Source organism: Delphinus delphis, chromosome 2 (assembly GCF_949987515.2).
Source record: "Delphinus delphis chromosome 2, mDelDel1.2, whole genome shotgun sequence".
NCBI lineage: Eukaryota > Metazoa > Chordata > Mammalia > Artiodactyla > Delphinidae > Delphinus > Delphinus delphis.
Genome location: NC_082684.1, coordinates 5,189,990 through 5,216,231, shown reverse-complemented (window position 1 = coordinate 5,216,231; position 26,242 = coordinate 5,189,990). Strand labels below are relative to the sequence as shown.

General features: G+C 51.0%; 1 protein-coding gene across 2 annotated transcripts in view; it reads left to right on the top strand.

Moving 5' to 3' along the window:
* Positions 1–26,242, top strand: part of WDR25 (WD repeat domain 25) — a 142,184-nt gene that overhangs the window by 76,608 nt on the left and 39,334 nt on the right. For both annotated transcript variants that reach the window (XM_060003918.1, XM_060003919.1), the window contains exons 3-4: positions 5,841–5,988; positions 18,860–18,990. In XM_060003918.1, coding sequence (XP_059859901.1) covers positions 5,841–5,988; positions 18,860–18,990 — 279 coding nt within the window. The remainder of the gene's footprint in view (positions 1–5,840; positions 5,989–18,859; positions 18,991–26,242) is intronic.

Sequence of the window (26,242 nt, the reverse complement as noted above, 5' to 3'; positions counted from 1 at the left end):
TGATATCCTGGGACAGCAGAGACTGTCGAGGATAAACAGGAGTCCATGAGCTGGGACTGAACTAGGAGGGTCTGTGAGGCAGGAGCTGGCAGGACAGGGCCAAACGGGAGGCAAAGATTCACCCAGAAGTCTGACAGCTATTATCTCCAGGTAGTGGGATGATAGCTGCCTCTTATTTTCTTCTTTGTGTTTTTCTGTTTTTTTTTGTTTGTTTGTTTTGAAAAATTTTTTGCAGAACACTTATTTACAATGTAATCAGAGAAGCAGCCATCCTGTTGTTGGTTCCTATGGGGTTTTACTTTTTGCACTTTTGTATAATTTGAGTATTTTTTACAGAGATTGTATTTGTTTTATAATATTGGGTTGGCCAAAAAGTGCCTTCGGTTTTTAAGGAAAAATAAAAGACACATTTTTCATTTTCACCAAGAACTTTATTGAGCAACATATTCACCCTTTCGTTCCACTACCTTCTGCCATTTTTTTAGGCAACTTCATAATTCCATCTTCCCAAAACTTTTTATCTTTTTGAGCAAAGAACTGTTCCAGGTGCCTTTTACAGTCTTCTAGGGAATTGAAATTTTTTCCCTTAAGAGAATTTTGTAAAGACTGAAATAAATGGAAATCCAAAGGTGCAATATCTGGTGAGTACGGCGGATGAATCAGAACTTCCCAGCCAAGCGGTAACAGTTTTTGCCTGGTCATCAAAAAACATGTGGTCTTGCGTTATCCTAATGGAAGATTATGCGTTTTCTGTTGACTAATTCTGGATGCTTTTCGTCAAGTGCTGCTTTCAGTTGGTCTAACTGAGAGCAGCACTTGTTGGAATTAATCGTTTGGTTTTCTGGAAGGAGCTCGTAATAGAGGGCTCCTTTCTAACCCCACCATATACACAACATCGCCTTCTTTGGATGAAGACTGGCCTTTGGTGTGGTTGGTGGTGATTCATTTCACTTGCCCCACGATCTCTTCTGTTCCACATCATTGTACAGTATCCACTTTTCATCGCCCATCACAATTTGTTTTAAAAACGGAACATTTTCGTTATGTTTAAGTAGAGGATCACATGTGGAAATGCAGTCAAGAAGGTTATTTTCACTTAACTTATGTGGAACCCAAACATTAAAGTGATGAACATAACCAAGCTGGTGCGAATGATTGTCAACGCATGAGTTGGATACTTTGAGTATGTCAGCTGTCTCCTGAGTGGTTCTCAATTAATGTCTCGATTTGATTGGTATCAACTTCAACTGGTCTACCTGACCATGGAGCATCGTCCAGCGAGAAATCTCCAGCATGAAACTTTGCTGACCACTTTTGACGTGTTCAATCAGTCAGAGCATCATCTCCATACACCGCACAAATCTTTCTTAGTGTTTCAGTTGCATTTTTACCTTTCTTAAAATAATAAAGCATAGTATGCCGAAAATGTTGCTTTCTTTCTTCCATCTTCAATATTAAAATGGCAACACAAAAATTCACCAATTTTGATGTATTTATTTTTATTGGGGTATAGCTGTTTTACAATGTTGTGTTAGTTTCTACCGTACAGTGAAGTGAAGTAGAGTTCCCTGTGCTATACAGCAGGTTCTCATCAGTTATCTGTTGTATACATATTAGTGTATATATGTCAATCCCAATCTCCCAGTTCATCCCACCCCGCCTTTCCCTTCTTGGTGTCCATACATTTGTTCTCTATGTCTATGTCTCTGTTTCTGCCTTGCAGACCGGTTCATCTGTACCGTTTTTCTAGATTCCACATATATGTGTTAATAGACGATATTTGTTTTTCTCTTTCTGACTTACTTCACTCTGTATGACAGTCTCTAGGTCCATCCACGTCTCTACAAATGACCCAATTTCATTCCTTTTTATGGCTGAATAATATTCCATTGTACCACATCTTCTTTATCCATTCGTCTGTCAATGGGCATTTAGGTTGCTTCCATGACCTGGCTATTGTAAATAGTGCTGCAGTGAACATTGGGGTGCATGTGTCGATAAGTCTTTTTTATAAATGCATGCTGATATGACAGCTGTCACATACAATCTAACAAAATCGTTTTGAATGAAGTTAAAGACAACTAGGCGCTACTAGAGCCATCTTATGGGAAAAACTGAACAAACCTTTTGGCCAACCCAGTAAAAAACAAAAGCCAGGCAGGTAGGCAGAGAGAAGGTGACCCGTGGCTAAAGCTATAGGTCTTGAGAGACTGTTAGGAACTCCTGGTGGGGCCATGTCTCAGTAAGCAGAACACGGAAACTGCAGTGAACGTGCACCTGCACCACATTTCACTTGTCATGTTCTTTCTAAACCTGACTTTTGTTGGACACGTAGAATGTCTCCAGTTAATACAGCAAGTCATCTTAGCACATGTGACAGAAGACTTAACTCCTTAATTCCATGAAGGCAGATTGGGCTCTCTAATTACTTAATTGAAAAAAGGTACACACTTCAGGCTGCGCGGTGTTTGGGAATTAATCTTTAAAACCTGACAGCAAACATTAAATTCAATTAGGGAGAGCGATTAGCAAAGATTCTTCTCTCCCTCACCCTGGTTACTTTGAGAAGTGGCTGACTGGGGTGCATTGATTCTGATGCTATCGTTGTGTATATATCAACCAGGAGAGCCAAGTATGCATTTTTCATTTCAGAGGGGAGTTACTGGATAATTTACGGATTGATGGATTTCCTTAAACATGTCTCCGCGGCTGATTTAGGAGGCCGTGGCCAGGAACTCAGACCTCTCTGGTTGCTGCTTTCGGCCTTGGTGCCACCGGGTTTAAGGTCTCTTTTTTCCTCCGTCTTTGATTAGGGTTATGAGCCACCCCCTCCTCGTCCCCCACCACCTCCTTCTCCTCCTTTCCCAACACCTAGCTGATAGCAGGTACCCAGGAAGTGTTTGCTGAATGAATGATTAAATGAATGACTTTAATAGATGGGGACATTTGGGCATGTTTGCTTTGGAGCACATTCATTTTCTCACGCTCTCTCTCTTTTTTTTTTTTTTCTGTACGCGGGCCTCTCACTGCTGTGGCCTCTCCCGTTGCGGAGCACAGGCTCCGGACGCGCAGGCTCAGCGGCCATGGCTCACGGGCCCAGCCGCTCCGCGGCACGTGGGATCCTCCCAGACCGGGGCACGAACCCGTGTCCCCTGCATCGGCAGGCGGACTCCCAACCACTGTGCCACCAGGGAAGCCCTCTCACGCTCTCTTTGCCTCTCTTTAGGGGAAATACAGTGTAGTGTTCACAGCTCCCATCCCCCAACCCTGCCCCTCTCCCTCTCCCCTCTCCAAGCATATTTTTTATAGTCTGACTACAAGTACACAAAGAAACATGATAGAGTTTTGCTTCATGTGTGTTTTTAAAATTGTGGTGAAATACACGTAAGGGTTACCAGCGTAGCCATTTCTAAGTGTAGGTTCAGCGGCATTGAGTACATTCATTCACATGGTTGTGCAGCCGTCATCGCCATCCATCTGCAGAACTCTTCATCTTGCAAAACTGAAACTCTGTCCCCATTAACAAGTCTCCATTTCCCCCTCCCCGCAGCCCCTGGTAACCACCGTTCTACTTTCTACGTCTATGATTTTGACTGCGCCAGGGACCCCACATATGTGGAATTATACTTTCTGTCTTTTTGTGAGTGGCTTATGTCACTTAGCGTGTTGTCTTCAAGGTTTATCCATGTGGTGGGTTGTGTCAGAATTTCATTTCTTCTTAAGACAGTAATATTCCATTGTGTGTGTATATATATATATATATGTATATATATATCACATTTTGTTTATCCATCTATCCATCAGTGGACACTTGGGTTGCTTCCACATTTTCACTGTTGTGGCTAGTGCAGCTGTGAACATTGGGATACAGATATCTCTTTGAGATCCTGGTTTTAATTTTTTGAGCACATACACACACGTGGAATTGCTGGATCACACTGTAAGTCTATGCTTAATGTTTTGAAGTTCTGCTCTGCTGTTTTCTCTAGTGGCTGGACCATTTTGCCTTCCCACTAACAATGTACAAAGGTTCTGATTTCTCCACCTCCTTGCCAACACATATCTTCTTCTTTTTTTTTTTGATAGAAGCCATTCTGCTGGGTGTGAGGTGGTGTTCCATGTGTTTTTAAAACTTAGATGGCATCGTACTGCATATATGCGCTTGTCTTATGTATTCAATATTATCTTTTCACTGTTTAGCCAAGTTAACCCTGTAGATCTAGCTCACTCATTTTACTTTATTTTTTCCTTTCAAGTCATACTTGCACATCGTTTTGAGAGAACAGCAGTTCCCTGTGCTCTGCGTTTCTGCCATGAATTCTCACTTCACTTTGAAGTCTTCTGGCTCTTTCCTCTGTTACCTCTGTTCGTATTTCTAAATGTAAATGTTGCTACTTTTTGCTTTTCAGTCTGAAACCCCAGCTGTTGACCCCTAATTAGGAAGAAAGGAACTGAGCTGTCTTAGCATTCTTTCAAGGCTACCCTTGACCTCTTGTTTTCTTAATCTTAGACATTTCCGTATGCCCGGGAAATACGCGTTCAGAGCTCTCATCCTATGCATTTTGAGAACCTTCAGGATGTGGCGGGGTGAACTTTCTCATCTTGAAAGGGGAGCTTATCTCTCACATCCAGTTTGTGGATCTGTGTGGGCACGCTTTGGGTTTACTCTTATCAAGGAAATAAGAGAGGGTCAGGGAATCCTGCTGTTAAGAACCGCATGCACTACCTGCCTCAAGAAGCACAGCCTCCGGCGCCGTGGCTCCTGCTGTGCTCCAGCTGCGGTGCGGTGTGCCCAGCCCTCGCTCATTCCTCACCACTGCCCTTGGGACGGGGCTCTTCTTATGCCCATTATATGGACGAGGAGACTGAGGCCTGAAGAGGCCAAGCTTCAGCCAAGTCACAAGGCTGGAAGCATCACACAGGAGGCCCTGTGGGTGCCTTCCTGCTTCTGTGTTCAGTCCTCTGACCCACCTTGGATGGCAGGTGAGAGCATCCCTTTCTGCCAGCAGTGACACCAAGGGAGGACAGTAGCACTGCTGAGCACCTCCGCGTGCCAGGCCCTGGGCCAGCCTGGTTGGGCTCCTCGCCTGCCGGCCTTTCCCTGGGGTGTGTGGTGGTCGGCAGAGTTTCCTGGGAGAGCCGGTGGGAAGCCGAACGCAGCCCTTTCATGCACAAGTGGTCCTGGCCCTTGGAATGTACAGTTCTATACTTGAGGGCCTAAAAACACATTTCAGAGGTCATTAAGTATACATAGGGCTTTCTGCCACAAGCCTCGCTCCCCAGGGAAAGCAGAGGGGAGTGAGGGGCAGTACTTTCTCTCCCAGAAAAAAGGCCAGCTTGCCCCTCGGGCAGAGATCTGCTCTGCCTGGTTGCAAACACAGGTGTGGCAGACTCTATTTTGGATCTTAGTCTTAAAGCGGGACCCGTGCAGGTAGCCTGGCCTGGTGCGGCATCCACTACAGGTCTCAGAAAGTCCTGTCTCGGAGGACACATGTCAGAGGTGCAGGTGAGGCTGGGCTGGAACTTTTTGGTGGTGAGCAGGTGTGAATCAGGTGTGAAGGGCTGGGCAGGTGAGCGGCAGAACACAGGACATGCTGTTTCCTTGTGAGCTCCCTTAACCCCCAGAAAAAATTTTGTGAAAGTCTCCCCCTCGACTTGCCAGTCCCAAGGCCTTATTACATTTCCACGAAGAGAAGTTTAACATCTAGATGTTGCTTTGATGGTAAAATATTGGGAATCTAGTTCCACTGTGAGAGCCTTTTCCCCGTGCACAGGGGCTGAGCTGAGCCCCCAGGATCAGGCCCCCGCTTGTGACATCTGGCGCTGTGTTTGCCTCGTAGGTGTGGAACGCCGTGGACTCGGGAAGCTGCTTGCAGACCTACTCCCTGCACAGTGAGGCAGTGCGGGCTGCCCGGTGGTCCCCCTGTGGCCAGCGCATCCTCAGTGGTGGCTTCGACTCCGCCCTGCACCTAACAGACCTCGAAACAGGTGTGTTTCATTACCCCGAGGCGCCCCCTCCTCCGAGTTGGCGCCTTTCTCACTGGGGAGGTTTCTGGGAGGGGGATTCTGCAGCCGCCAGCTGCAGACGGTTTCAGGGCAGGGGCAGACGGGACGAGGGGAGACTCATACTCGGCAAGCCTGTCTCCAGGCTGTTTGCCTGAAACCGAGACTGGCCCGTAGGCTTCACAGTGGACCTCTGCCAACCTGCCCGGAGGACAGAGTCCCAAGGTTGTCCCAGCCCCAACCTGTGGAGCTGGATAGAGGTGACTTTTTAATCAACTTCTGACATGCAATTTGTACTGAGATAGATTTAGCTTCATCACAGCGTCCTTTGGTTGGAATCAGTTTAGAATTCCTGTCAATTCACTGTCGCTGAAAGGCTGTAAGGAATGATTCCAGCTCGTACGGAAAGCCAGCAAATGAGCTCTGCTTTCATGCCCACACTGAAAAGGCATTTGGGCGAGATGGATTCACGCTGGCTAAATCCTAAGGGGGCTCTCAACAAGCAGCGCGAGGAGGAGAGAGGAGTCAGTGGGAGGAACTTTCCATTCCCCGGCATTCCGATGCAGCCGGCACGTTGAGCACGAATCCCGCCACAGCCCTGGAGCGGGGGCCTGTCTGTGCTTCGGGCGAGAACAGAGCCAGCGAGCGCAGACCTGGGTTCCAGCCTTGCCCCTGACCCCCGGGCCGGCTGCCCTCAGCGCCCACGTTGCCTTTTCCTCCCTGGGTTCCTCCTGGGTCACTTTTCTGCTGGGCATCGCTGCCAGCACCAGGAGGGGAGGCCTGGGTTCACACCAGTGCCCGGGGCGTCCCTCGAGCCCTCAGGCAGCCCCTGCCTGCCTGGCCCAGCTGTGGTGGTCCTGGGGTCCGTGCCTCTCCCAGAGCCTGGCAAACAGGGGGTGATCACTCCGGGGTCCAGCCACCCAGCTCCGCCCCGCAGCTTGGATGCAGCGGGTTTGTTGCTACCTGGAGTGTCCTCCTCTCTTGCTGGGTCACTGAGGGACGACCCTTTTGAGGCCATGCAGCTCCTTTGGCTGGGCCCCGTGTGCCGTCAGTGGGGTGTTGACCAGGCTGTTGGCTGTGTCGGCGGCTGGTACTGTGCCACAGGCTTTGCACACATTTCAATCCTGCCAGCCATTGTTATCCCCATTTCACAGGCGACTAGACTGAGGCTGCAAGGGCCGAGTGACTGGCTCAGGGCCTCCAGTGGTGCAGGGCAGGTGGGGGTTTGGAGCCACGTCCGTGCAGCTGCAAACCCTGGGCCCTTTACACAGTGCTGAGTGTACGGTGTTCTTTTTGGCAACAAAGACCACGCTCTTCCTGTGAGCCCCTCTGAGAGGGAGTCGAGGCTTAGGGGGTTTGGTGCCCTGGGTGACGGTGACAGTTGGGTCGCTGGTGCCAGCAGTAGGTACTGTCACTGAGCACCGACTGTGTGCAAGGCATTCCTCTGCAGCTTAACATGTGGGGTGAGGGCCCATTCACCCTTTGAGACTGGCACCACCGGAATCCCCTCGTCACACACAGGCACGGGGCACAACCAGGAAGTGGCTGAACCAGGATGCACACAGGTCTGCCAGGCTCCGAAGCCAGCTGCCTGACTGTTATACTTTGTTACCTGTGTGTCCAATAAGCCGTGCTCGGTATTGGAGACACAGAGGTGAATAAGTCCCAGGATCCACCCTGGAGGAGCTCACATCCACTGGGGGAGACAGAATTGCAGAGAGTCCCAGGGTACAGTGATGGAGAGAGATATAGGAACCGCAAGGACATCTAGCCTGGGATATCAAGGAAGGCTTCCTGGAGGAAGTGGGACCCAAGCTGAGGCAGGAACTGGGGGACAGAGAATCAGGATGGAGTGGGGCTGGGGAGGGGGAGGGAAGTGGGTTCTCAGCAGATGGAATGAGGACGGAGTTCAGGAACATGAACCACGTGGTGTGTGTGGAAGTGTGGGGTGCAGGGAGCTGGGGGAAGTGAGTTTGGGGGTGCAGGAAGGGGAGCTCGGGCTCCATGCGCTTCCTGGCCTGTGGGGTGTGCATTCCCCAGATGCCGCTCCCCAGTCCAGTGTCACTGAGCACCCATGGGTACCTGCACTGCCTGCCCAAGAGTGGAGAAGGGATGCTTCTCACATGCTGGTGATGCTGTCGTGTTAATCAAATACAAGTTCATTTGATAACATTAATGGATTCCTAGCGGCCCTTTGTCATGATCTATCTTCTCAATCAACAGATGTTAAGCAGACATTGCCATTGTGTGTGTGTATGTGTGTGTGTGAGTGAGTGAGTGGGGGGGGGGCTCTGACATTTTCAGACGTTCGAAGAGAGTCCTCTCACCTGGCCCGTTAGGCACTGCCGCAGCAGGTGGCAGTAGGGGCCATTGCTGAGTTTGGAGCAGGAGAGAATCATGGCTCCATGTGCACCCTGGGCAGGCCTCCCTGGTGGCTGTAGCGGGCTGGGGGTGACCCGAGGCTGGGTGGGGAGCTTCAGGAGGGGATGTGGCAGCCCTGCCCAGCTGGTGGTAGAACTCGCTGGAGGGAACATTGTCTGGCCCGGTCCCAGCTGCTCCTCTAGCTGTGGTGTGTTGGGTGGGACAGGGAAAGCATGGCCGGGCCCTCAGGGCTTTGCCGTCCCCCCGGGGAGGTGAGGGGGCACTTTTGCCCCCCACCCCTCTGCTGGGAATGGGCTCACCACCCGGTTTGCCTATTGAAGGCCCCCTCTCATTCCTTCAGCAGCTACTTGTACAGGACCTGGGCTGGGGCTACCATGGTCAGCGTGCTGGATGTCCTTTGTTGCTTGGTGCGTAGGGTCCAGGGGTCTGGCCTTGCCCTTGGGGAAGGCCGCCAACCCCTGGGTGGGGCCTCTGCCACTGAGAGGTTTGGTTTCTGTGTCCATCTCCATGGCTAGTGTGGGAGCTCCTTGAGGATGGGGCCCATCCAGGTGGTCTTTGTGTCTCTGTCACGTGGCCAGGCCTGGCTCGGAGCAGCTGCTCAGCATGCGTGCACGTGAGGCAGAGCTGAGGAGGCCCTTGCCAGGCGGGGGTGGGTTCATCAGGGGCCGCCGGAGTGGGGTCTGCACGCACGCCCACGCCGCATTCCGGCACCCCACCTGGCCCAGGGCGTGCGGGGGCTGTATACAGCCCCCGTGGCTCTCGGCCTCATTTGACTTCTGTCCTTTCTTGTCACCGAGTCTGATCTTCCTTTTCACTTGCTTTGCCTCTTTCCGCCCTTGGTGATTTGGCTGTTCCATTTCAATCTAATTAGAACTCCCCGCCAGGAGAAAGCAGCGCAGGGCGTTCTCACCGCGGCGCTCTGGGAATTAGTCACTCGGTGCCCATTGTCGTTAATGGGAATTTGGCGCCAAGGCCATTTATCCTGGTGTCCTCAGTCAATACAGTTAAAAATCTGTGGATTCTAAAACGTCAATACCCGGCCTGAAATATGGAGGGCCAGCAACATTTTATCTCGTTAATTTATAGTTCTGACGGGCTGTTGGCTTAGAGAACAACCATGAATCAACACTTAAATAAAATCTGCTCACAGGTTAATTATTTCTGGTGCTATCATTTCAGTCTGTAATCTTCCTAAGGAAACGTCTCTGGTGCGTCAGGCTGAGGCGGCCTCGGGGAGCGCTGGTCTTCGACTCCACCAGGGCCCCGAGTGCCGCCGGCTTTATGAGTCAGCTGTCCGGCACACCACATCGGCCAGTCTCCTCAAAAGCCCCCGAAGAGCTTGAGCTCGTTCAGTTCTAAGTGGTACTGGTTCTTGCAGATTCCACCCCTTAGACCATCGCCCCCAGCCTGGCTGTTAAGGCCTGGGAGGCACACGAGGCCTTGAACTTTGCATTTGTTGGCTGCAAAGGAGATGGTCCTTTCCCTGGAGCCTCCAGGGCCCTGGATGGGCAGGGCACCCTGTCCTCCTTCCTGTGCCCAGTCAGCTCTCCTGACGTGTGTCCAGCCCATCCGGGGCATCCAGGCCGTGCCACCCGGTCCCAGCTCCCGGATGCTGGAGGCAGCCCCGTGTGGTAGGAGGAACTTGGATGGGGAGACACGGCTCTTCCACCTACCCAAGCCGGGCGTCCTCGGGGAAGCTTCCTTTACTTCCGTTTCCGCATCTGTGAGATGGGTAGCAATGCCCAGCAGCTGAGGTCATGGAGGGGAACAGCTGGGATAACGTATCCAGAGTGCCTGCCGCACGGCAAGCGCTCAGCAAAGGCTGCCCTTCCCTTCCCCGCCCCTGCCCACAAGGCCCTTCAGAAGGTAGGAAATCATAGCCGTGTTCCTCTGAGCATCCGGAGAGCCGCAGTGGCTGGACCACGTCCCCAAACGGGGCAGCTTTGGTGGCTCAGTTCCAAAAGCCCCCAGAGGTCCCCCCGAGCCAGCTTCCTGGTGTCGCTCTTGATCCCACGTGTGGGTCTGGGGGCAGACCAGCAGGAAGACCGCCTTTCAGGGTCTCCCAGCCTCTCCTACGTCCTCCGCTGCTCCGTGACAAAATGGCCTGAGCGGGGTAGCAGCTTCCTCCTCGTGATGGGTCGGCACGTGCCTTTCGCTTGAGCGGGCGTCCTCTTCACTCAGACCCCGCTTCCCGCGCCCTGCTGCCCCCGCCCCTGCCTGGCTCCTTCTGCTCTGGGGTCCCTGTGTCTTTCCGTGGGGGTCATGGTGCGTGGGCCCGAGTGACCGACTGGAACTGGACCCATGAATGATCATGACTTTTCTTTTCCAAGAAGTGTCTTCTGGTGTCTCCCTTGTTTTTGCATCATGACTGGGGCCTCCATCACAGGAATGCTCCAAGGAAAAGGGGAGTGACAAATCGGCTGGGCGCTCCCTGTGGGCCAGGCTGTGAGCCGTGTAGCCCTGGTTCCTGGCACCCTGCCTGGCCTGGATCAAGCCAGAATGAATAAGTGGATGTTAGGCTCTCTGCTTATTACATAGTTAGTCTTCACGCTAACCTATGGGGGAAGTGTTTTCATCCCTATTTCATGGGCTCAGAAACTGAGGCTTGGAGCGTTGGATGACTTGCAGTGACAGAGCTGGGGTTCAGCTCCGGCCCGTGTGACTGGCAGAGGCTTTGGCTGTTCAAGGACAAGAGTGGGTACCCTCAAGCACGTGTGTTTCTGGGCTGTGACCGAACAGTTTGCTTAAGCCGACTCCGGGGGAGCCCGCTCTCACCCGGGCAGCTGGCTCACCACCTGCCGAGGATAACTCGGGGCCTCTGGGAAGAAAGCGCGCCCAGACTGATCCCTCTGATGAAGTGACTGGCTGAAGGGTGCTTCTCCGGCTATCGACAGCCGCCGTCCCAGCAGGAGAAATGTTTGCCCTGACGATTTTAAAACACTTGTCAGAGGAAGGGTGAGAAGCGTCCATATTAAAAGCCCGGAGAAGAGTGTCAGGGGCTCACTCGGCTTTGGAGAAGTGGCGGCAGGGGGGCTCCTTGTTGGGCTAAAGCCTTCAGAGTGGTGCCGCACCCTGACCCTGGGTCTCCTGGGAGGCGCTGGTGAGAGGGGCCTGGGCTTTTCCAGCCGTTAGGCTTTCCAGCACCATGACTATTCTCTGGAACAGCTCAGAGGAACCCGGTTAGGTGTCCTTCACGCGCCCGCGGACAGCAGCGGGCATGGACATGGAGCTCCCGAGGGTGTGGGCACGTCTCGTGTCATTGCTCCTTTGGTCCTCGGGGTTTTACTACTAGATCCAGATATGGAGGCTGTGCAGAGCTCTGTGCCCCAGTGAGGTCTGAGCTGATGGCGGTCCCTGGCTGCCGCCCCTCCAGTGCCCTCTTGCCCTGGGAGCAGCCGCCTGCCCTCCTGTCCTCCGTCCCACAGATACAGGCGGGACCCCGCAGACTCCTCTACACAGTGGAGTCCCACTTTCTCCTAAGCTCGCTCCTTCACCGGCATCCCTTTCCCAGCCCTCCTTTAAACTAGTCTGTTCTCAAGGCTGTGCCCTTTTGATCCCGGGCACCCGTCCCCATTCCCACCCACGCTCTTCTCCTCCGCTGAGGAGTATTTCTCTGCAGTCCCAACCTCGATTTCTCCCCCTCTTTCCATACAGCTTTGGAGTAAGAAGCTGACCTAGTTGTGGATATTAAATCAGATGTTACCAAGCTTGAGTAAAGCCCCTGCCAGCCCCATATCTCACACTTTAGAACCTGCCTTCGAGGTCCTTCCACGCCTCCACAAACCTCTGACTAGTCATCTGCCTCTAGTTAAGCTCGTGCCAGCCCTCTGGATAAATCAAAGGTGGTTTTTAATCAACGGCACTGTTTCATTCATTACCCTTATTGCACAGACGTGATGTTTTTATCTGTGTGTGTGTTTAATTGTGCTTGCACTGCAGTTTGGCTCCCTTTGTAGGTAGGACGACCTCTGTTGACTGACCCCGGAGGCTAAACACAGTCACGGCTTGTTCGTTGTCCTGGTGGTGACTTCTGAGTCCCAGAAAACCAGCATAAGTTGTACCTTTGGGACCTGTTTGCAAGTTGAGAACTTTTTTTTTTTTTTTTAATTTTGGAAAATTCAGACTTGTCCAGTTAATGAAATGCAGTGGCCAAACTTGATACGAAAGAAATTTCTACAACAGCTACTGCTGTTTCTGCTGTGACTACTGCTGCTGCTGCAGCCGCTGTCTGTCTGTCTGTCGGGGCTGTCGTTTGCCTGGGGCTTGCTGTCTTATGTGCATTATTTCTAATCCTCACAACAAGCCCTGAAGGTAAGATTTATTCTCCTGAGTGCACGTATTAGGAGCCCACGGATCTGAGAGGCTTGCCGGCGGATCCCGGGGCTGCTAGCTTACCTACAGGGAGCGTGCAGACGCGGGCCCGTCTGACTCTGGCCTGGACCCTCCCCGGGACTCTGCCCGGCGTGCCAAGATGGTGCTCGTTTCTGATTCACAGAGTTTGATTTGAAAGTTAGTAAGCTCCTTTCTTCGTTAACTTTGAGTCAGGAGGGTTAAATTTACGGCTGGCTGAATACTTCCCAGAGGATGAGTGTAACGATATTGATTTTCACAGGATGAGTCATACACCGCCTGCCTGGGAACACGAGCTCAATCACCACCAGCCGACAGCACCAGCCAATCCCTCGTCAGCATCTCCCCTACCGGCTCCCGAGCCTGTGATGTGCGCGCAGAGCTCAGCGGAAGGAAAGGTCACGAATCGCTCGCGGGCGGGCTCCAGGGTCACAGGGGTCCAGCCTCTGTCCCAGCGTGGCCGACTCACAAGGCCCTGGACGAGGCCTCACCTCTCTGGGCTTCCATCCCTCATTCCCCCAACGCTGAGAAATGGGGTAATTACACCTCCCACGCAGGGTTGTGGCATGACACGTGCAAGCCCCAGGCAGGCCTGGAGGCGATAGGCGCCATCTCTCTGGAGAGGAGGGCATGAGCTTCCCTGCTCTTTCTTGGGGACCCGTACTTGGGTTTCACCTGACCTGTGTCAAGTGCTTCTTACGTGCCAGGAGCTGGGCCGGGGGCCAGACGTGCTGGGACAGAGGAGGCCCCTCAGGGCCCTGGAGCCCTCGTGACCATAGGGTCCCACAGGGTAGGCGTTAGGGTTGACAGGCAGTGTTGCCTGGCCACGCAGGTGGTCACCCTGGGAAGCTCAGTGTCTCCACCGGAGAAAGAGGGGGGCTCCCCGAGGAGGAGCGCGGCCAGTGTTACAGCTGCCTTATCACAGCAATATTGGTGACGGTGCATTGCCAGCGCTAGTCGTGTCAAGAGACCCAGTTGAGTTTCTGCGTTCTGTCTTAAACAGGCTTTTGTTTTAATGGCGATTTATAGTTTATCTGTATCATTATGGATTCAAGGAGGAAAAGAAGTGGTTTTTCCTAACTCCAAGAGAGTCTGAACAGTTCTTTTATCCTGGTTGAGATCATTAGAACAAGATCAATAAAGTCAGTGTCAGTGGACTAAATATTTTAAAACTCGGTTTCTTATAAGCAGCATGCAGTGAATAAATGGAATTTTCCATAACAAACATGTAAACAAGCCAGATAAGTCTCACGGTTAAAGGTTATATACAACTAACCATTGTGCTCAAAGTAGCATTGCCCAGGAGGGGGTGCGATAAACAAGCTACTCCCGGCTTCCCTGGTGGCACAGTGGTTAAGAATCCGCCTGCCAATGCAGGGGACACGGGTTCGAGCCCTGGTCCAGGAAGATCCCACATGCTGCGGAGCAACTAAGCCTGTGTGCCACAAATACTGAGCCTGCGCTCTAGAGCCCGCGAGCCACAGCTACTGAAGCCCGCGCGTCTAGGGCCTGTGCTCCGCAACAAGAGAAGACACCGCAGTGAGAAGCCTGTGCGCTGCAAGGAAGAGCAGCCTCCGCTCACCACAACTAGAAAAAGCCCGCGCACAGCAACGAAGACCTAACACAGCCAAAAATAAAAATAAAAAAAATAAAGAAAATAAATAAAGAAAAATTAAAAAAAACAAAAACAACAAACAAAAAAAGCTACTCCATTTATGAAAAGTTGCAGAGTAGGAACACATCTGACAGCAAAGGACCTTCACCTCCAGCGTGGCTGTCACCTTCAAGACAGTTTCTGATAAATATTTACCAGCCTTTATTTGTATCTCTTTAACTAAATGTAAAGGCAGCCCAAGGCATTGTATTCTCATAGCCTCAGAACAAAAACTCAACGTCAGTAATCTCTCAAGTTCCCTGCTCTTAAAAACTCATATCCCTTGGCTTTAGCTTTCAGTTTAACTAAGGGTGGATTCAATAATTTGAGGTTTAGTTTTTTTCAAACTGTAAGAGTTTTCCCCTTTGTTGTTTGCTGTCTGCCAGGCCCTCTAGAATGCTTTCCGTACAGCCCTCCCGACAGACGTGTGTTTATGAGGGCGTGTGACACAGCAGGGAAGGGCCCTGCCCAAGGTCGCTCCACTGGAAGTGACAGAGCTGGGGCGGGACCCGGGTGTTTGTGACTCCCCACCCCTCTGCTGTATCACCTCCCACTTTGAACAGGTTGCTGGGTGACAATGGCTGGGGTCCTGATTTCTGTGCCACAGTCTCGCCCCAGACCTCCTTACCTCGTGTTTCCCAATAGGTATCTGTAATTATTATTCAAAACTGGAAAAATTTCATTTTGGTCCCTTTTAACAAAGAAGTACAGTGAAGGCCTAGTTATTACAAGTAAAAGTAGGAAAAAGTAGAAATTACAGCTTGTCTTCTAACTGGAAAATTTTAGTACTTAAAAGACATAGATTCTCTCTCAGTCTCTTTGGGGGATTGAGGATGAATAACGTAGTCAGAAATACATTTTTTCAGCAAAAAAGTCCAGTCATTATCTTTTAGCAACTCGACTTTCACTTTTCCTCTCATCTTTTTCCCCCATTATTGGCAAGACTGTCACGGCACTTTTTGAAAAAAACATGGCTAATTCACTGCTTTTCCTGAAATAAGCATATGGTATATGCTATGGTCCAAGAAACAGGGAGAATTTTTTCTCCAGGCATATAGAGTTTGTTTTTCCTTTTGGACTTAAGGGTTGGCAGTGAGTTCCAAATGAGCAAGGAGTCGGCATTAGGCGCGGCTGTATCTGTCTGGAGAGAAGACTTCTGGCCTACAGGGGCCTTCTTGCGCCGGTGTGAGGGTCGCAGCGACATCTGTGCTCCTTTTCCATCGAGGGGATGTAGTGATAGTCCCTCGCCCTTAGCCCCCATGTGGCTCCCCCAGCCCCCTGGCTGGAGCGAAGCTCCTGCAGCCAGCGCTGCAGGCACGAAGCCCATCCCCAGGGCACGCGGTACCGCACGGGCGGGCGGCCCCCTGCTCCATCCTCCCTGGGCGGGGGGCTTGCTAACCGGGCATGTCACGCTTGCTTTCTGACCCCGAAGTGTAGCAGAAAAGGCGAGGAAGAGTTTGGGTCCCAGACAAGTTTCAGGAAAGGAAAAGAAGAATAAGAACTGGGAATACCAGGTTTCCAATTAGACCAGTTCCTCAGGAAGTGATTTTTTTGGTCTACTTGAGAGTGTTGCTTGTCTCTTGACCTAATGAGAGGGACACAGCACACAGCATACGACAGGTCTGCTCATCTTCCTCGTGCTTTTATAGAAGAGTTCTTTACTTATTAGAAAAACAGTATTATGACAGCAATATTAGTATAATTTAAGAAGTTACCTTACTACCCCTAGAACAGCTCATTTCCTGTGGGTGAATCACGTCTTCCCTATCTTTGTTCATGTCAGTCCTTCTTTAATACTCCTGTAATTTAAGAACGGGTATCGAGCTTTGTCCTTCTTGCCACAGAATGCTATTTATCATTCCAGTTGGAAATGGCTTTTCAACATCCCACCAGGCAGAGAACCACATCTGCCTTAACTGCCCTCTCAGCTCGGACAGCTAGGCTGCTGTCTATAGTCCCGTCACCGTAGTCAGTGCAACGACCCAAACTGGCCAGGTCTTGACAGCATTGTGATGACATAGGATGACCGTGGAAATCTTTGTGAGTTGCATTTTGTAGCAAAATAGTTAAGGGGCTTGTTGAGCTTAAAGAGGTATAGAGTCTTCATTTACAAAAAGCCAAGTGTTTCCAGAGTTTTCTCTGATGACAACTGACTGCCAATTGTAGGCCCTTAGAAGATACTAGAAAAAAATCCACACAGTTAGTCATCCATCAGGGTAAAGGTGATGCTTGAACAAAGAACAAGGGAGCAGCCTCTTTCCAAGAAATCTGCGCTTTGGAGAGAACACTTTGAAAACAGATGTTTTTAATTGTTTATACCACTGTAATTTTTGTTGCCAAAAACTATGTGAACGTGTCACCTATTAAAAACTTCAGTGTCAGCACTGTTAACCTGGGAACAGTGTTTTTCTAATCCTGCTTTAAAATCCTGTAAATGAAAATTTCAGTGGATTTTGAATTAGGTTGTTAGAAATAGGAGCATATACAGCAATACCCGCTGATTAGTGGCGGGAGCCATTATTTGACATTAGGGGAACTGGAGCTTTACTAGCAAATTGTTCACAAAATCCTTTGCATCAGTGGTAGATGGAAGCGGAAAATGTCTCCCCTGTTGCTAGTGGTAAACGTCTCTTCCATTCTGGGTCCTCACATCTCTGGAAGGAGGCTTTGGGGCTCTGACAGTGTTCAGTGTGTAAACTTAAGCTGTAACCGGGCTACTGTCAAATCACTGACTCACAAAAAGGTCCCTACATTTTAAAAAAGTGTAAGCATATTCAGTCCTGTTGCTCTTACTAAAATTATTATAACTCATTTGATTTAATAATTTCCAAGAGGTTTGTTGATACTCTTAGTAAATGGCATATTAAAATATATTTTAAAATATTGTTTGTTTTATCCTTGTCTCATCTTTCAAAATGTTCTTATTTTGGTAATTGCTTTTAGACTCATAATATACTGGTACAGTAGCACATAAATAAATATACACGTGTTGGCGGTATGCGCCTAAGGGTTTCTCATGGCTGGGATGTACTGTCAGACAAGTTTGGAGACCAAGGATCTAGGCAAATTGGATTTGTCAAGGCTTCTGCTGTAACTCTCGAGAGGACCAATTGATGCCTTTCATTTCCTTACCTGGTGAGCCGGTGGAGCATTTAACTACAGTGTGGTCCTAAACACAGAGCAGGACAGCCTTCCGGAAGTGCTCTCTGAATTGAAGGACCAAGTGTACTTCCTGGGTTCCCGTAAGAGGAGGTGATGCTTGAGATCTTGGCGTTGCATTGGTATCCAGCTTCTTATGTCCAGGGGAAGGGTTTCAAGCTAATTGAGTACCAGGTGGCCAGAGAGTGAGGGCAAATGCCGCTGCTGTTGTGTTTCCAGAAAGTCTCTGTTGGCCGCCTCAGGCCCAGGGGAAGGGTTTCAAGGTTGTCCCTCCTGGGCTGTGGCACCGTGTAGAGGAAAGCATGCTGGCTTTCGAGACCTGGGCTCAGCACAAAAGATCTATTCCCCGAGTCTGACCTGTTCTAAATGATCGACATTTCTGGCGTTTTTATGGCTTACCTCTAAGAGAGCTCAGTGACAGGAAGACAGTTTCCACGGCAGAGGTGTGTGTGTGCACGCAGACGTTTGCACAGCATCCAGGAGCAGTTGACAGCATTTCATGGCAGATAGAAAAGGTGGTCCACGCACCCCCTCCAACCTGTGGCCTGAGCCACTGTGACGTCACACTCGCATTTATTGCCCAGACGCTGACGCCACCCCACTGGCCACGCTCTATGGAAAACCATCGATGGGTTATCATGAGGGTGTGACTGTAAGATGCTGATCCTAAAAAGAATCACTTTGGAGCATTCTGCTTTTTTTGTTTTTTTTTTTGCGGTACGCAGGCCTCTCACTGCCGTGGCCTCTCCTGTTGCGGAGCACAGGCTCCGGACGCGCAGGCTCAGCGGCCATGGCTCACGGGCGCAGCCGCTCCGCGGCATGTGGGATCCTCCCGGACCGGGGCACGAACCCGTGTCCCCTGCATCGGCAGGCGGACTCTCAACCACTGCGCCACCAGGGAAGCCCCTGCTTTTGGTTTTTAGACTCCCAGTAAATAATCTAACAAAATTAATTGTGTAGCTCTGGAAATGTTATTCAGTCTCCCCGAGTCTTGGTTTTTTCAACTGCAAACTGGATTATGTGCTTGAAATGAGTTGATGTGCATGATGTTTACAGAGCACCTAAAAGGTGGATTCAGACGTCTCGTTTATCCCTGGGGGTGGGGGGATTCAGCTAATTGAGTACCAGGTGGCCAGAGAGTGAGGGCAAATGCCGCTGCTGTTGTGTTTCCAGAAAGTCTCCGTTGGCCGCCTCAGGCCCAGGTGGGCTTGTGCTTTCCCGTGGCTCCGTATCAGATGGCATCTTAGTGTCAAGGTATTTCGTTTGTGATCTGAGTAGTTTCTAACCCTCTCTTCTCTTTTCGTGTTGTAGGAACCCAGCTCTTCAGTGGTCAAAGTGACTTTAGAATCACTACCTTGAAATTTCATCCAAGAGACCACAACGTTTTCGTATGTGGCGGCTTCAGCTCTGAAATGAAAGCTTGGGATGTAAGGACCAGCAAGGTAACACCCCTCTTCCTCACATGGCCTTTCCAGCAGAGCTTGCCTGGACATTTTGAATGATTGGGGGTGGGTCAGCATCTATATATAGGACCCTTGAGATGGAATAATTACCACTTAATATTGAATCAGTGGGAAGCATAATTTTTAGATGTTTTGAAAGAACATTCTTGAGTTGTTAGATTATTAAAGCACTATAGGTGCAATTCTATACAGCATGTTACTAAACATATTTGTTGAGCACCTACTGTGTGCAAATGCTTCCTGATGTTATAAGATGAATCAACCTCAGATTACTCAGGGGAATAATATGTAGATACAAATAAGTGGGGTGGAGAAGTGCTCTGTGTGTGTATGTGAGTGAGAGGAGGGGTGGTGGGGAGGGAGGGGCTGGCATTCAGAGCGGGTGAGCTTTCAGTTCAGCTCAGTGTAAGGAAGGCTTCTCGGAGGAGACAGTGTTCTCGTTGGGGCTTAAAGGCTGGTCGCCGTCAGTCCCATAGAGAAGTGATGTCCACTCCCGTCCTTCACCACAGCCTGCCACTCCTGTTGCTTCCCTAACTTAGGAAATGGCAAGTCCAGGACTTCCCTGGCGGTCCAGTGGTTAAGACTCCACGTTCTCAATGCAGGGGGCATGGGTTCAATCCCTGGCCAGGGAACTAAGATACTGCGTGCCACATAGTGTGGCCAAAAAAAAAAAAAAAAAAAAAAGTGGCAACTCCATCTTTCTGGTTGTTCAGGCCCAAACCATCAGAATCATCCCTCTCTCCACTCTTCCTGTCATCCCCCCAACACCCAAACCATCAGCAAACCCAGTCGTAACTCAGGTTTAAGCTGCCGTTGTCTCTTGCTCAGATAATTGCAGTAGTTTCCTCTCTGGTATCTGTCTTCCCCCACCACACCCCCCACCTCCCCCGACCCCTTACGGTTTGTTCTCAACACAGTAGCCGGCGTGGCCTGTGACAGTGGAAGTCAGATGTGTCACTCTTCTGGTCAGAACCCTCCAGGCTCAGGTCTCACTCACAGGAAAAGCTGTGTCCCTAGGGCGGCCCACAAGGCCTCCTGATCTCCGCTCAGCCTCAGCCCCACCCGCCTCCTTGCCTTTCCTAGAACACACCAGCACAGTCCTGCCTCAGGGCCTTTGCACTTTCTGCCTGGAATGCTCTCCTCCCAGTTTTCTATGGAGAGGCTCCCTCCCTCCTACAGGGTTCTGCTCAAATGCCACCTCTGCAGTGAGGCCTTCCCAGACCACCATGCCAGCCACCCCTGCATTCACTAGTCCCCCTGCCACCTCTTTTCTCCCCATAGCACTTATGATCACCCGGCACACTATGGATTTTCGTTGTCTATTTGCCTTGTCTCCATCCCCTCGAATGTAAGCTCTTCCAGGGCAGGGATTTTTGTCTGTTTTGTTTGCTGCTGACTTCTAGCTCCTAGAACAGTGCCTGGCACATAGTAGGCACTCATCAGACCGTGGGTGACCGAATGAGTGGACGGAGGCAGAGGGCAGCCACACGGGATGGGGGATACAACGTGTGTGCAGGGCCAGTGGCCTGCTCGACGTGGGGGATACAACGTGTGTGCAGGGCCAGTGGCCTGCTCGACTTGGGGGATACAACGTGTGTGCAGGGCCAGTGGCCTGCTCGACTTGGGGTATACAAGGTGTGTACATGGCCAGTGGCCTGCTCAACTTGGCCAGGCGTGGGCCCCAGGCAGTGGGACAGGCCGGGCAGGGAGGTTTTTAATGCCATGAGTCTGGGTTTGGATCAGCAGCGGGGAGCCATGGGAGGTTTGTGAGCAGGGGTCTGGGATCAGGGGTGCAGAGGGGCTCAGGGAGGGGCAGTGGGGAAGAGCCTGACTGCCTCCTGCCTCTGGGGGGGCTCAGTGATTTCAGGATGGCTGTTTCAAGCTCTGAGAAGCACCGCCCTGGTCTGAAGGAGGCACACAGCCACTAGGATGCTACAGGGTAGTTCATGATGATACCGGCATTGATCTTGACCTTGAAAGAAGAGGGTGTGGAACGTCAGAGAGTGTCCTCCTCCATTAGGGATTCAGGGGCGTCAGTGGTCCCACACCAAAGGGCTCTAGCCTGCTGCATCTGCAGCGCCAAAGCCTCTACCTGAAGGCATCCCCCTCCAGGGCCGCCTCCTGCCCCATCCTGGGCAGGTGCAGCCCCCCATCAGGTCTTCACTGAGCAGAGGCCGTTCTGCGTGGCCAGGATGGAAGGAGGTGGGACACGACCTCCACTGCCGGATTCGAAAGGCGAGTTGGTGCGTCAGACCGGCTGCTGCAGAAAGACGCTTTCCCCCCAGGCTGTGGGAAGGGGCTGCTGGTGTTTGCAGGAGAACCTAAAACCAGAGACAGTTTCCTTAAAGAGAACAGGATGTTCTATCCGTAGGTATTTTGCCTAAAGTACTAAACAAGTGGGAGAATGAGAGCATAGAGAGATGTACTCTTTTTAAAAAAAACACACATTTTTCTTTTACAAGACTTTTTAAAAACAAGAACATTTGGAAAAGAGAGAAAAGTTACCCGTAAAGAAGTGGATATGTGGACTTTTAAAAGCACTTGAACACTTGTATATGGGATATAAATACATGATAAATGAAAGAAGACATTGGAAAGTGCTGCTGGAGTTAGAAACTCTTAGTCATGCTGTTTGAAGCGGGGCCTCCTGATCAACCAGCCCCTGGTGACAGCCACGTCCCTTAGAGGTGTGCTGTTTTTAGCCTCAAAGAGCAAACACGTAAGAAATTACTCATCAAGGACGCCATCTGATTTAAGACTTTGTTAAAAATATCGGATTTTCTCCTAGGGCAGACGCCAGCTGACGTGTTCTGAGAATGCTGGGGGAGAAGCAATTAGGAGCAGATGTTGCTGTGACTGGTATCGGCATGTTTGCCAGTCTCTCCCCAGCTAATAATGTGGGTAAAGGGATCTGTGCAATATTTGTTTCTACTTCCTTTTTACCAACAATCTGACTGCCTGTCCTCCCTTGCTGGGTCACAAGGACTGTTTCCATGTGCATCAGCCAGACTCAGGGGACCAGTCTCTTTCCTGCTTCAGTTCTGTTTCCTCTGATAGGTGTGGCCCAAGTGCCTTGTACGGACCCAGCAGGAGGACCAGAGAGGAAAGGTGTGGACAGCCACCTGGGGTGGCTCTCTGCCCTCCTGCTGGGCTCCCGTGGGGCCTGGGGCTCTGTCCCAGGTGCTGAACTTTCCAGCCCTCCCTGGTGAGTGTAGGAACACCTAGGGCTGAGCGGCTTGTCTTCTGACTGCCTTCAGGGGCAGCTGTGGAAACTGCAGGAGGGACACAGACCTTAGCTTAAAATCAAGACGGGTTTCCTCTTTTAAAAACAACGGAAGGACTGTTATTATTATAAAAGTAATATGCGATTATATGAAAAAACAAATAGAAACAGAGAGAAGGGGTAGTTGAGCCAGCCAAAGGTAAACATTAGTAACATTTAAATATTTTTATTTCATTGTTCTTTTCCACTGTGTGTTTTTTAAAACACTGTTTGGTCTTATTTTGCTTTTCACGCAGCATTGCAAGGGTTTTCCTCGCAGTGAAATGAACTCTTGTAGGTGTTTAATGCGTCCCTCTGACGCAGCTGCTCGGCTAATTCGCTCCATGTTTTAGCCTCAGCGCTCAGGGCCGCGTCTGACACAGCAGGCACTCGATAAATATGGATCGAATGAGTCAATTTCAGATGGTTGAGCTTATTAAGCCATTTCCTGAGGTTGGATTTTAGGACATTTCCTTTTGTTTGGTTTGGTTTGCCATTTAAAGTTAATAGATGTGAAGGTGGAGATCAGGGATCGGCAAGTGCAGCCTGGGGCTAAATCTGACTTGCTGCCTGTTTTTGTAAATAAAGTTTTATCGGAATGCAGTTCCTATCATTCATTTGTGTAACGGCTGCAGCTGCTTTCACACCACAGTGGTAGAGTTGAGTAATTGCACCGGAGACCACATGGCCCGCGAAGCCAAAAATACTTAGGATCTGGCCCATCCCTGCTAAGACGTATCTGGCTGTGGTGTGTGTCACGCTGTGGCTTGTGGGGACTGATCCTTCTGACCTGGCTGACAAGATGGGTGCCCCTGTGCCTCACCCTATTATGGGCACCCTGTGGAAGCCGTGTGCTCAGAGAATGTCTTTTCCAGAGAACCGTGCCTCAGTCAGGGGTATATGGGTCGTTTCCCCCTCTTCTTTTAATCTCCAGACAAACCGTCGCAGTCTACTTTGTGATACATTCCACTGTGGGACACGTTTGTGCATCTAGTGTTTTCCACATTTGCAGTTTCTTTCCTGCAGCTTGTGCCCCAGAACTCAAACTGCTGGGTTAAAAGTGAGTCAGCATTTTGAAGGTAAGGGGTAGGTTTCCGACGATGGAGCTGAGCCCACCACTGGAGCAGGACGGTGCGGCCAGACAGCCTCTTGCCGGGTCTGAGGAGTAGTTGGAACAGATAACTTTAAAGCTACTTTCCAGTCATAGACTTTCATTCCTTAAGCTTAGCCACACGATGAATGTTGGGACTCTGGACTTCTCTGGTCCAGCCCGGTGCATTACAGCAAACGGGCTCTTTGGTTCCCCTGTCTTTTCTTGGTCCATCTCTCTCTGCTCTGGTTTGATGAGTGGATCACATCCCTTGTCGCCGCAGAGCGCCTGGCTTCATTTCCGGCAGGTCGGCAGGATGTGTTCTGCACGAACCCTCCGAGCCTGCTTACTCGTGCCGACCCCGTGCTGCCAGTGCAGGGTCTTCTGACTCTTCTGTCTCCCGACGGTCTGCTTGAACGTGGGTCTGGTCTGGAACCCAGGATGTCTGTGGTCTGACCTTCATGTTACCACGGGGGTCCAAGCCCCTCCGGGCTGCCAGTGCTTATTGGCCTGAGATCCAGCAGCCCTGGGTTCCCATCCTCCCTCTCCTACTTGCTTAGCTGGCTGATTTTAGGCAAATCTCTAAACTCAAGCCTCTCCCAGTCAAGGGTTTCCCCCGTGGTATAGTAAAGGGGCAGGATGAGGTCATCTTTCAAGCAGGGCCTCTGAACTCTCCTGTGCGTAGGAGAGCGCCTGGGACTCTTGTTAGGATGCAGACTCTGTTTCAGCAAGATGATGTCTTAGCTCAGACTGCTGTAATGAAATACCACAGCCTGGGGGGCTTAAACAGCAGACATTTATTTCTCATTGTTCTGGAGGCTGGAAGTCCGAGATCAGGGTGCCAGGGTGGTCAGGTTCTGGTGAGGGGGCTCCTCCTGGTTTGTAGATAGCTGCCTCTTGCTGTGTCCTCACATGATGGAGAGCGAGCAAGCTCTGGCCTCTTCATCCCTTAGAAAGGTCCCATCCACTCCCGTCATGGGACCTCCACCCTCATGACCTTATCCAAACCTAATTACCTCACAAAGGCCCCACCTCCAGATATCATCACACTGGGGATTAGAGCTTCAAAATATAGATTTTGGGGGGGACACAAACATTCAGTCCTTTGCAGGTGAGATCCTGCATTTCAGCAAGCTCCCAGGAGATGCAGAGACAGACGGCCCATGGACCACACTTTGAGAAGCCAGGTCTCAAAGGGCCTCTGAACACAGAGGTCCCATGCTTCTCTCACGTGGGCACCCTTGGTCTTCGTCCTCGATTGACCTGCACCACCTGTGACCTATCTCAGCGATAAATAGGTTGTGAGCACCTTCACCTGACAGCTATTCATTTACAACTGCCTGTGAGGGGGGCTCGGTCCAGTCATGTCTGCGCCTTGGCATCTTCCACAGGACCTGGAACCGGAGCAGGTGCTCAGGGGGTAACTTGGAGTGAGCTGCTGGGGTCAGCCGCCCCTCCCATCACGATGGAGCCCTGCAGGAGCATCCACCTGCCCACATTTCGAGGGGCAGTGGCCTCCCTGGGATTTCTGCAGAGGGAGTGGGCCCTCCAACAAATGGGAAATAAAGGCTAGCTGCAATTCAGCTGTAACTGGTCATTCCAGAAGTGTAGACAGAGGCCGAGGACTTGGGAGATCCTGGGCCAGATGAGGGCTGGTGCAGTGAAGCTGTCAGCCAAGTCTGAGCTCTCATGTGCCCCAGTGTCTCGTAGATGACAGAGTGTCCAGCCTCGCAGGGCCCTGGCTCTTTGCCCGGCCGGGAATGGGAGCTGGAGAGTTCCAGATCTGCAGGGCCCACCAGCACTGTGGGAAAGGCTCCAAGGTAGTTACTTTTAGGTTTGCTTTAAGATGACTATGTAGTTTGAGCCAAAAGTTAGGATAGGTAATAAAATTTCTCCCTTGTATCATGCATTAAAGTTGTAGAAAAACTCCTACAGAGGCTTAAAAATCCTATTGCATATTTCGTGAATCACCCTTTTTGCGAGACTAAATTCTGGAACCCCAACCTCAGCAAATGACCTCTCGGTCAAGCAAAACTGAGCACTGCCAATTGGAGCAGCCCTGGAAAATCTGGGACATGTGGCTCCCGACACTGGGAGCCTGGCCTCTGCTCCAGTTCTCTTCCCTTCCGTGGGCAGGGCCGACACTGGGCAGGCTAGGGCCCAGCACGACTTCCGATGCATAGGTCTACTCTGCTCCCGAGAAGGAGAGTCTCAGGTGCCCTCAGGTCCCCACTGGGCCTCGAAAACACCGACCCCCACCCGCTCGGGTAGTTCTCAGGATGAGATCTACTCTGACAGACCAGCTCACTTTCTTTGCTCTAGTGTTGGTTTGACCCGAATCATCATCAATAGTCCATGCTTGTTCTACATCTTTCTTTCCTTTTAAGTTTGTAAAGGGCCGTCTTGACTTCCAGATCTTGAGTTCATTCCTTGACCTCCTTTGGGAGCTTTGTCCCAAACCCACTGCAGGTGTGTGTCCTATCATGCAGGTGACAGTGGGCGAGGCCTCTGGCTCGTCCTTCCCACCTGCTTGGGTTCTCATCTCTGCCTGTTGTTGTCACAGCCCCTCACTCTGCTGCAGTTTCCCCACAGAATGTAAGCTCCCTGAGGGCAGGGATTTGCTCCTTTCCTGCTGTTTTCCCTGAGCCTAGCGAAGTGCTGGCTGGATGGGATGGGACTGTTGCAGGAATGACTAACGGCCTTAATCCAGGCCAATTAAAAAAAAATCCCAAGTGATAAGCCTACCCAGGTGAAGTGGAAGCTGAGTCAGCATCTGTTAACACGCTCTTCTCCGGCACCGACCGACCTTGGCCGTCCTGCCCCGAGGGGGAATGAACCAGCTGGTCACGCAGCCAGTGGTTGCCGGTCTGGACTGGCTG